Below are 11944 nucleotides of genomic sequence, written 5' to 3' on the forward strand. Positions count from 1 at the left end.
GCGAATCAGAAACGAGTTTCTTACAGTAAATGTCGGCATATTTCTGTTTTGTCTTCAGCTATTTTCGTGATTTTCCTGATTGTACCTGATGGAATCTGTCTTTATTCCGTCTTGTTTGAAGTTTTTTCATTGGAAACGGGGTTGAAATGATCTAGCTCGACTCATGGATGAAGAAGCCGCTTCCATCCCTCCGTCTCTATGTTCTCTGATTCTGTCTCGTACGAATTCATGGCGATGGACCGCGCCGGACCCAGACTGGCTTGGATTTAGGAACAGGACCTGAACCGAAGACGTTTAGGTTCCTAAACTACTACGGCGATTTGGCCTGTCAATAACATTTCATAGCCAAATGTTAAAAAAATTAAAGGAAGCAGGAAACAAAGGGGACAAAAATGAGTTTGGGGAATCTGAGACGCAGGGTTTCATCCCGTTTCCAGCACCAATCAGCAGTCGTCAGGAATTCTTTCAAAACAAGACGGAGAGACGCTTCACTTCCTGTGATCCATTTATCTTTATGATTTAATTTTTTGACAAACCAATTGCTGCATTATTGTTTCCTTCTCAAGACATGGGATGAAAAGAATTTTGGGACTCGGTCAGAGCTGAAATGATAAAGACGGAGGAGGTTTTTGTGTCCTGTGTTTGTGTGTGTGTCCTGAGGCATTGTGGGTAGCGCAGACACTGAGCAGTTCCTGTCCTATCTGTCAGATTCATCATGTTTGTCTAAACTGTGTGGAAATTCCTCCGCGAGTTAAATTCTTCGTTCTGTGCCGCAGATAAACTGGGAGTTAGGGTCGGGATGAAGCTCCGCCCCTTTTCTCTGCACTACCTAAACAATATGTCGGAGAATATTCGGTGGCCTAATCACAGCAAAGATACTTGTGTCCTCCTCCTCCTCGTTTGTCTCCTCCTCCACCTCTTCTGTCCTCTTCCTGGAAGAATGAAGTGTTTAAGGTTAAAACGGGATGGAATGCTGCTCTGTCTGTGTGTGCATTTGTGTGTGCGTCTGTGTGTGTGTGTGTGAAAACTGAGTATCCGACGGTTGAGAGTCGCCATTGATGACTCAGTGTTCAAACAGTAAGTCCTGGTGCTTGCGGGGGTCTCACCTTCAGTAGTGCGATGCCTGTGCGTTGATGTACATCCTCTGTATTTGGGGGGGAGGGTGGCTGCGGGTGGACAGAGGGGGTGAGGCAATTGGGAAGGGCAGGGGTGAGGCTGGGGGAGGAGGAGCAGGAAGTAGGCGGGAGGGGAAGAGTCGGGCGCCGCAGGGCGGGGCCAGAGGAGGAGAGAGGCTGCTGGGAGAATCACAGGTACTGCTGCTCCGGAAGGACACGTCTGGAGGGAGGGCGAGAGAGAGAAAGAGAGACACAGAGAGAGAGAGAGAGAGAGAGAGAGAGAGAGAGAGAGAGAGAGAGAGAGAGAGAGAGAGAGATAATCATCTTTCCTGCAACCACATCATTGCTGTAGCTAAAAATGTAAGAGTGGGAGAAGAAAGATGAGACAGAAAAAACAGGAGAGGGGAAAAAGAGGAGAAAAGGGAGGAAAGGACAGATTAGATAGAGAAAGAACAGATGGGCAAAGATAGAGATGCAAGTGAGGGAGGAATATTTACAGTGAGAAGACAGAGAGACGTAAAGAAGGAGGGCAGAGGAGGAGGGGGGGGGAGGAGGAGGAGGAGATGTTTGGTGGCTTTGATACTGAGTTCCCTGTGGGACGCGAGCTGAGCGAAAACAACAACACAGTTTGATTCAAAGCAGCCAGACAATTAAAAACCAAACGCTTCAACCCTGATTCGCTCCTTCCTCTCCTCCTCTTCCTCGCTTTTACACTTCAAAAAGGCCAGTATTCTGTGAGAAGAAAGTCTGAGAGTTGATTTTTGTGGCCTTAATCCTCTCGCGTAGAGAAATCGCCAAACTCTCTAGCACAGGGATGGGCAAACTACGGCCCCCGGGCCACATGCAGCCCATTGCGCTTTTAATGCGGCCCGTCAAATATTGGTACAAATATGGACGGATTGCCGAATTTAACAGGGAAAAATACTGGCCTGCTTAAACGGATCCAGGATCAGGTGAAAAGAGGGAAACTGAGCTGGATGTTATTTTCCTACATTGCATAATCCAGTGGTTCCCAAATTTTTTCTGCAGGAAGACGCAGGTATCGCGTCTCGATGCTGATCACCAGGACCTGCTTTACCACTCAAATGTCCGCTGGTTAACTAAAGTTTATGAGTGTGGGAGCTCAAAGGGGAGATTTGCTCATTTTTGGAGTCATTTGGGAAGCTGATGATTTTCCTGAGCTGAACAAAGATTGGCTTTGTGATTTTGCTGTGGACTAATTGACACACAGGAATGAGCTGAATGTGAAGCTACCAGGGAAAGACCAATACAATACAGAAAACATGTAAAAAAATAAAAGGGAGAAGTGAGCTCTTGGGGAATGTATTCAATAGCTTTTACATGTAAGTTCAAACTGGCCCTCTGAGGGAACCAGATTGGGGGAAAACATTGAGTCCAACAAATACAACCGTCTAACACAAAGGGAACTCTTTCTCTCTCTGTCTCTCACTTTAAACTCAACAAATTATTGACAAAAAAAGGTCATTTCATCTGTGAATCTTGAATGTTTCTGTATTTGGTTTATCCTCTGTGGAAAGCTGAGTCGGTAATAAGGGTCCAATCCAATTGAATTGACTCACAGCCGAGCATCAAGCGAGTCCCGTGAGGATTTGAGCGTTGGATAAAAGCCAATGAGTGTACACGCACAGAATCCTAAATCAATAGACTGGAGAGAGAATAATGTTCAACAGCTTGGCTTTAGACAAACTCCGATTCCACATCAAATATTTGGTCGGTACTTTTCCATATTTTGCTCCCAGCTGTTATGACGGGACCTTTGGCTCCATTCTGGACCCGACCCGAGCCGCAGATGGAGAAACCTGACAGATGGAAACTGCAGTTTGGATTAAGCTGAAAGCCAACTCCTCCTTCCCTTTCAGTGGCGTCTGGATGTCTAAGGACACCGGCGTGGGCTCAGAGTGATGAAGGCTGAAAGGGGGAAGACTACACGCCATGCAATCTTTATGCGCAATCCATTCCTAATGTGTTTAAGTTAAAAGATGGATGTGAATAAATGATGGTGTTGGACTGAAGACGCCTCATGGGATTCATAAAGAAGAAATATAATAAAGAGCCACGTCGCAAAATGATGGAGCTGTTGTGGCTTTGGGCTGAATGAAGTTCAGGGATGAATACAGAGTGAACGATGTGTGTGTGTGTGTGTGTGTGTGTGTGTGCGGAGGCGGCAGTGAAACTCCTGCAGGGAGTCTTGATGCTGCGGGTTTAGGTTATTAACAGTTAGAATACTTCAACGAGAAAAATGTAATTAAAAACGGTACAATCTGGAGTATGTGTGTGTGTGTGTGTGTGTGTGTGTGTGTGTGTGTGTGCACGTGTGTGAGCCATGTGAGGGATGGGATGTATATTAAAATTCATTGCATGTGTGCGTGTGTGTGTGTGTGCGTGTGCGTGTGCGTGTGCGTGTGCGTGTGCGTGTGTGTGTGTGTGTGTGTGTGTGCGCAGTACCCAGGTGCAACAGCGTGTACTGTGCAGCCAGCTCTTTGGCGTCCTCCAGCAGCACACACAGCTTGTCTGGCATGTAGCTGTTACCTGTGGACCGTATCACAACCTAGAAACACACACACACACACACACACGAGTAGGACATGTGAACAACTCTGATAGGAACAGTCAGTAGAAGGGGGGGCGGCGGCGGCGGCAGAAGCTCTATGGGCACAGCCGTGTTGTGGGCGTCACCTTGTATATGAGCGGCAGTACTTGGTCCTCTTCGGCGGCGCAGTAGAGGTAGTACTCAGGCAGCAGCCAGCACTTCTTGCAGCAGTAGAGCTCCAGCAGGCTGACGGCGGAGCAGAGCTGGCTCGGTTTGAGGGAGAGGATGCTGACAGACGACAGAGGAGTGCCGGGGATGAAGGGGGGCACAATCCTTTCTGGATCCCCTGCTGCTGCTGCTGCTGCTGCTGCTGCTCCTGCCCAGATAAACACACACATATAAATAGAGATATAAATACATATACACAGGATTACTGCGGTTTAGCTTCCCCCGTGCCAAACAACCTGCATCTACAAACACACAGGCACGCAACCACAGAAAATACTAGTTTCTGATGAGAAGACAGGAGGCAAAGAGGTAACTTGTGACATTTGAACTCTCGAACATCAACAGCTTAATTTTCCAAAAGAAACGTTTTAAACAGGCTTTAGTAGGCAAGAGTGGATCATTTGAGCAGGTCTGATGTCATTTGGTATCTGTGTGGACTGCTGAAGTGCCTCTGAGCAACTAGGACTCATGGACCGCTCCAGAACCCATCAGCAAAATGCTTACAAATGTATAATGTCTGCTTGTGGTCCATTTGTTAGGACACACACATTCTCATAAACATTCAGATTGACTGAGCCACGCGCCGGTCTGATGGATGATCTCAGCAAACATTGACTGCAGCCATGCGTTTCTGCTGAGCGGCACAGAAAATTATTCACACACACACACACACACACACACACACACAAACAGCAATATACAATAAACAGCAAGTGTGTGTGATTGGGAGCTAACATGCATAGACGACAGTGATTGGGAAGAGGACCTGTCTTGATTCTCATCCAATTCATCGGAATAAGAATAAATCAAACATCTTTCAGACCTTTGTCGTTTCTAGAACTTTTCCAGGATTTTCCCCGACTACAATGAGATTCACTTCACTTGTAACACTGATATGTTGAGAATAATACGTCAATGAATCTGTCCTCTGCCTGCGTTCAATGTGAAAGCTAACTTATCACTGTGATAAGTTTCAAACTGATCCCTGAACTGTCTCATTACTCGCTGCCTAAATCTCTCCCTCCCTTCATCTGTCTCTTCATGGCCGTCCACACTCCCGTTTGATTCCTTTCTCTCCGCTTCGTCTCCTCCGCTCCTCTCTTATCCCGTTGTCCGCCGACTTCGAAGCTTCATCTGTCGTCGTCACGTTTACCTGAACCCCGCACCCCTCAATCTTCTATCCAACAAAAAGTGGCGATTCCATTTAGCACTCTTTATTAGGTTACACCGGGCTCACCATTTATCAATCAGGCCTGGTAAGTTTCGGATGGCTGAACTTCACCAGCTGTATGTTTACTTCCGCCCTCTCGGCAGAAGAGGAGGACGTCTGCTTGTCTCTCTCCATCAATCTCTTTCTGCCCTTCACCCCTGGCTGCCTCTTATTTCTCTCCCTGCCTTCATCCCTCCATCTTCTCCTCACATCTTAAATCTCTCTCACCTCCTCCTCCCCCCAGTTCTCTCCCCCTCTCTCTCAACCTCCTGTCTGCCTTTCACTCGTCCGTCCAATCCTAAATTTGCCCGCAGTCGCTTCTCTCTTGTTCTTCCTCCACCTTGTCTTCCCCTCTCATCAAATTGGTAAAGCGACTGGGGTGGAAACAACAGAAACAAGTGAGTATGTCCATTTGGGCTACATCTGACTTTCTTTCTATTCTTTGTATTGGTACTTGTACTCTGTATTTTCACTCTTAACTGATCAGTTTGATGTTCCCGGGCCACAAACGACGACGTAACTGAGCTTTGGTTAGAAAAACAACACAGACCTTAATCGATTATCACTTAAAGCAAGAATTGGACCGCAGGGCTTTTACCGTCTCTCCTCTGAGGAATACTTCACAGCTCCATTATAGCAGCGTAACTTGGAAACTTCTTCTCATCTTCAGGCTGGCTGGAGGCAATCGAGAAAATGGAATTCTAATCCACCGCTACATTATCATCAGGGCGGAGTCGATGTGAGACTTTATGAATGTGAGCATTAATGGATGAGAAAAGGAGACCTGCTCAGAAGATAAAAGCCCAATATATAAAAACTGCTGATTAAAAATAGAAGGTAGAGTCTATCCTCAGGCTTTGTGAGGTTTAAAGCGGTGCAAAGGGACACAGAGACGGAGGATTTGATCACACGGCCGCTGCTATTGGAATTCATTATCGGCCTGCAGTGATTCCTTTGTAGCAGCAGAAGCGGTGAACTCTATATTTCACACTGCATCCCGGGGCGGCATCCGTCGATCCCGGGAGGCCGGATCTATCCGGGTTGTTTGTCACAGGAGGGAGCGCTCCTGCTGGTTGCTGGTTCTTGTTCAGTGACCACAAAACCTCTGCTTACTAACAAATGAAATAATGTGAAGAAAAAAACTTTGGACAGCGGGTATTTGTGAAGTGGATTTTAAAGCTGCTAACAGCGGCTAACAGACTTTTGGAGCTCCTCAAACTGCTCAAATATTGCAGCACCTCCTCACCTTCGTCTGCTCCTTGGTAAATGGGGCCTCCCAGGCGTGGCAGGGACCTCTGTGAAGCTCCCCTGTCCATTGCTCCTCCTCCTCCTCCTGTCATCCCTCCTTCATCCATCTCTGGAAAGTGGTCGTCTCTGTGAGCTGCTACCCGTCCTGCCATCGCCCCACCTCCTCCTCCTCCTCCTCCTCCTCCTCCTGTGTAACTCACTCTGCTGCCGCTCTTCTTCCCACCCGAGCCTCCGTCTTTGCTCCCGGGCGGTTTGGCCAGCATGACCTCCACGGTGACCCCGTCCACCTGCGAGCCATCAAGGAGGCGCAGGGCGGCGACGGCGTCCTCGCGGTTGCGGTAGTGGACGAAGGCGTAGTCGGTGAGCTTCTTCACGCGCTCCACCGATCCCGGCTTGAAACGGGAAAACTCCTGCCAAATCGTTTCCTCCGTAGTGCTCAGCATCAGGTTACGGATCTGTGGGCGCGCACACATTAGAGGGGGAAAAACACAGAGCGTTCACTTGTGCTGCAGTGTAGCTAACTACGTTTAACTTAGCTTAACTTCAGTTACTCCTAGCTAGCTATTTTTCACCTTTCAACCTTTCTACAAGTAGCTTGGCCAACGCTACACAGCTACTTGTGAGAGTGAGCGCTGCTATAACTGTACTCATAACGCACACACATACAGACACACAGACACACACCAACACAGCTACTCCCGTGAACATATCCCAGCAGAGTAAAACGGAAAAAAGCATTAAATATTGACCTTTGAAGTAGCTTCCATGTAAGTCAGCTAATTTTCCTCAGGAGCTTGTGGTGTAAGCTAGCAGCTTTATAAGCATCGTAGCTTGGCCGAAGGGTGAATGTTTGAAATCACGATTAGCTCGTAGCTTCCTGCCTCTCTGCTAATGAGCGGTGAACCTTTAAACACTGTGCACCTGTAAACGTGTGCGACGTTCCCTGACTTCAGCTGGGAATACCTGACATTCCTGCCGCGTCCTCGTGAGTTAGTGGCCATCACCGTGGCTAAGCGCCGCCCAGCACAAATACTTCTGAGGGATTCTATCTACCTTTGGGGGCTCGGGTTATAAAAATAAAATCCCCGTCCGGGCGGCTCAGCGCTTCTGTAAACCAGCTTACATTAGCTTTGGCTGCGCGGCTCTCGTCGCCTCCCGGCCTTCCACAGGAAAAGCTTCTACCATAATTGATCCCCTGGAAGGCGAGGAGCTGCTGTCCTGCTGCTCCTCTTTCATCTGAACACGCCTGATGAGTATTTTAAAGGGCTATTCCAACATAAAACCTCAAAGGGTAACGCGACCATAGCATTTTGCACTATTTGGTCAAAAAACTCAAACTGCGACTACTTAGTCATAGCATCTTTTTTTTGTTTGGGGGGGGCGTTGTAGATTATGTACTGTATATGTCACACCTGCATTAGACACACACACACACAGACACAGACACACGCACACATACAGATACGTACATAAAGGACTCTGACGTGTTGCATGACCTCGTCGTCCACATTTTTCTCAGGGTCTGCCCAGTCCACCTGGAAGGACTGACCCCACAGCTGGAAGGCTCCTACACACACACACACACACACACACACAAACACACACACACACACACACACACACATCACTAAACATCCTGAAAGCTGACCAACAAGTTTGTGGGACTTTTGTTGGGCTGTAACCCTGGGATTTTACTTGATCCAAATGACTAATCACAATTAATCACAATGAAGCAGTAAATCAGATCGGTTCAGTTTTAAGTCACAGCTGGCATGAATCAACATACAATACTAAATCCGTCCTCAGCAAGACATGAAAAGATCAAGTTTGGTTTGCTTTAATGATGGAGAGCAAAACGGAGACTGTCCCATCACACTCAGTTATCTGTCCTCTAGCTCCCTCTGCTGGACAAAAACAGAAACATAGCTGTTTGCGTGTGTGCGTGTGTGCGTGTGCGTTTGTGTGTGTGTGTGTGTGTGCGGAAAGAGGAGAGATGATTCAGAAAGACAAAAACACCTCACACAAACAGAGATCGACATAGTTACACACACTGTTTGACAGAACAAAGACAGAGATTTAGAGAATTTAGTAGCAAAACTTCAGGAAATCAATTTGAAATGTGAAGAGAATAAGTCACTTTATAATAAGCCATCTTTGCTTCTGCATTCTTGGAACTTTTAGACTCAAAATATTAGCACTTAATTGTCAACTCGTAATATTTAGCTCAGGAGGAGCAGCAGATACACACACGCACACACACACACACACACACACAGACACACACAGGCTGTGTGTTATACCAGGTATGAGTTTTCTTCGGGCCATGGCTGCAGCTTTGTGGGTTTCGTACTGAACGAAGGCGAAGCCTCTGTTTTTGGTTTTATCAGTGGAGCTCGGGTACACGATCACATCCACCACCCCGTCTGTCAGCTGGAACACACACACACAGACATGCAGCAATGAGTTCAGACATTGCCAAGGACATACATTAAGCATAGTTAATGTATGGACTGCATGAATTTAATCAAAAGCTTCTGCTGCAAATGAGGAGAGAATTTCCAAAATCGGCGTGAACCTTCTTCATCTCCTCCAGGATTTCCTCCTTCCTCTTGTCTTTGGGGATGGAGCCGATGAAGAGGCGGCAGTTGTCCACGCTCACACACACCCCGATGAATTTCCCTGGACGGATCTCGTGGTTGTCTAGCCCCTGGATGGCCCTCTGAGCCGCCTCCCTGCAGGACGGAGCAGGACGTGACGTTTACATCTAAATTACACTCACGACAATCAGGTGTCACATCTGAGCACAGCGCGGCGGTGACACACAGCTTCGTCTCTGACCTGCTGGTGTACATGACGAAGGCGTAGCCGCGGTTCTCTCCGCTGAACTCCATCATCAGCCTGAACTCGTAGATGCGTCCGACCCTCTCGAACACCGGGACCAGGTCCACCTCGTACATGTCCCGAGGAATCTTACCCACAAACACCTCACAGCCCCGCGGGGGGGGAGGGCCCTCCCAACCTGCACGGGGGTCACACGCCATTCAAACGCTGCACTTAGGCTGCACTTTACGGGAAAATGCTCATTCAAACACCTTACAAACTAAAACCATCAGATATGTACAGAATGGTGTAACTCACAGACTAACAGATGGAAATATTGGATGTAAATTTCACACACACACACACACACACACAAACACACCTGGTGGGGGCCCGCCGTACTTCCTCTGCCCGTTCTCCTGCACCACCCTGTAGCCCGTCCTCTCCATCAGGGCCAGCAGCACCTCCTCATTAGAGGAGACCGCCTGGCTCTGATGGCCGTTCTTGCGCCGCGGCGGGCTGCTATGATTAAACTCGGCATCCATCCTTGTCGCGGTAATAATCTGAGCACAATGTCACATTTTTAGAGTCATGTTTCTACTTCCTGATCAGGTGTACAACTTTAAAGAATGTGAGCGCACTGGCTTAAGATTCAATATTACACGGATGAATGAGAAAATGAGAAAATGTAAAGATTGAATACCACTTAAACTAGTATACCGTGCCCAGTTTGACCAATATATTTTGATAAATATATTGAACACAAACGTTGGTCAAACTGGGCACGACATACTAGTTAAAGTGGTATTCAATCTTTACATTTTCTCATTCATTTGTTACAATCTACAAGTAATTTGTAAGACTAATGCTAACAAAGACCGCTAAATTACAGATCAGTAACTCTATCTACTATCGGTAATAAATAATTAACTAATGGGTTCGGAATTTATTTCACGGGAAAAATACCGGAAAAATTATCCGGTGCTGTCATTAGGTTAGCTAACTTTTAAGCTAGCGGGTTAGCTAGAAATTAAACTGAGGAAAGACTCAAGTTAAACTTTTTGTGCCTCTAAAAACAACACTTACCAAAGTCTGTCCGCGTAAATTCTGCGCTTTAATTCGTTTTCTTCTAAAATATATAAATAAATATCCCAAAGTGTAATCGCTGATTGATCTGGTTACTTAGCCTAAATAAACTTGTGTCGCTGAAAATGAAATTCACTTAACTACTTATCTGACTGCGCGTTCTCCTCCAATGAGCTCGCGGAAAGTATGATTGACAGCTAGTGTGTTCCCGCTGAGCCAATCAGCACGGGACACAGCCGGGAGGCGGAATCAATGGCAGAAGTATTTCCTTGTGAATAAATAATATGAAATTCGTGCCATTCCATACGATTTTTGATTAAATTAACAGCTAGAAATTCTAAAGAATTGCATATAAATCAGATTTGTAGAGATAGAAGACAGGTTTCACTTGTTAGATATTGTTTTGGTCTGTGTAAGAGCCAGAGATGAGCTGGGTGATTTCATAATGTATCGTATAAAATCGTGACACCACTGTTTGTGAATTTGGTTACTTTGTATGACATCACTGTTGGAACTTTGTTTCTTGGATGACATCATTTTGTTAGGCCATGACATCACTCAATGGCTTCATTGTCGTTTAAGTGAATGTACAAAGTACATTTGAACTTGAGTTTTTGAAATAAAGGTGTAAACAATGCCTAGTCTGGTCTGATATGTTTCTTAAAGTTCTGATGTGGAAAGAGACAAACATGGGATCAACAACATACTGTAACCTCCATGACCTCCATGTCGGAAATAATGCTTCATTCTCCCTCACTTTGCCATAAGAGACCCTGTGACCCTTTCTAAAGGAACCCTAGAGGCTCCTGAGCCTCTTTTTCAGAACCTCTGCCCTCACTTAACATGCTTCTGTGTGTGTGTGTGTGTGTGTGTGTGTGCGTGCGTGCGTGCGTGCGTGCGTGCGTGCGTGCGTGTGTTAAACAATTGATAAATGATCAAGTAAAAATGAACGTAAAAATAAAATATGAAGGCCATTATTTTGTCAGGCCAATCTTAAACCCAGAATAAAGCACAGTAACATCTTGATATTCATTTTATGTGTCATGAAACAGAATTGAAATCGACAACAGGAGAGAGAGAAAGAGGTCAGAACTCATCTTGGCCACTAGGTGAAGCAGTTGGAACATCTCTCACATTACAGTGTCTCGGTGGGCAGAGTTGGATGGCAACTATGTACATTTACCAAAGTATTGTGCGGTGTGTTCAGGGGGAAGGGTACATTATTCACACATTTTCATTTTGGGTCCAGACAGCGATGCAGATTTTGGTCCCTCAGGCTCAGCTGTCCCCTGCAAGATGTGGTTCTTATAGAAAGGCTTCAAGTCGGGCCTCATTACATTACAGTCATTTAGCAGATGCTTTTGTCCAAAGCAACTTCCAATTGAAATTTATCTGGCACCCCCTCATATCACACACACACAAACACATGCATTACAGAGGGGGTGCAGGGCAGTCATTATACAGCGCCAGTGGAGCCTTGCTCACGTGCACCTCGGCAGTGCCCTGGAGGCGAACTGGCAACTCACCAGCTACCAGTCCACTTACTTGGTCCATACGGGACTCGAACTGGCGACCCTCCGGTTCCCAAGAGTCCCTATGGACTGAGCTACTGCCGCCCCCCTTGAGATGAATCTTAACATACAACGTAGGAACACATTCAGAGAAAACAGAGTAGTTTTCATCTCC

At 46.6% G+C, this 11944-nt stretch overlaps 1 protein-coding gene across 1 annotated transcript; it reads right to left on the bottom strand.

Moving 5' to 3' along the window:
* Nucleotides 1–1108: 1108 nt before the first annotated feature.
* Nucleotides 1109–9627, bottom strand: rbm46 (RNA binding motif protein 46). The gene is made up of 9 exons (XM_076162969.1): nucleotides 9555–9627; nucleotides 9191–9371; nucleotides 8928–9084; nucleotides 8653–8782; nucleotides 7822–7919; nucleotides 6351–6807; nucleotides 3813–4030; nucleotides 3582–3684; nucleotides 1109–1335 (listed from the first exon to the last, which is right to left on the bottom strand). The coding sequence occupies exons 1-9, from the start codon at nucleotides 9619–9621 to the stop codon at nucleotides 1109–1111; spliced, it is 1638 nt and encodes a 545-aa protein (XP_076019084.1). The 5' UTR covers nucleotides 9622–9627.
* Nucleotides 9628–11944: the final 2317 nt, after the last annotated feature.

This window comes from Genypterus blacodes, unplaced genomic scaffold, assembly GCF_046128005.1.
Source record: "Genypterus blacodes isolate CSIRO-AG114 ecotype Tasmania unplaced genomic scaffold, CSIRO-AGI_Gbla_v1 ptg000129l_1, whole genome shotgun sequence".
Taxonomy (NCBI): Eukaryota; Metazoa; Chordata; class Actinopteri; order Ophidiiformes; family Ophidiidae; genus Genypterus; species Genypterus blacodes.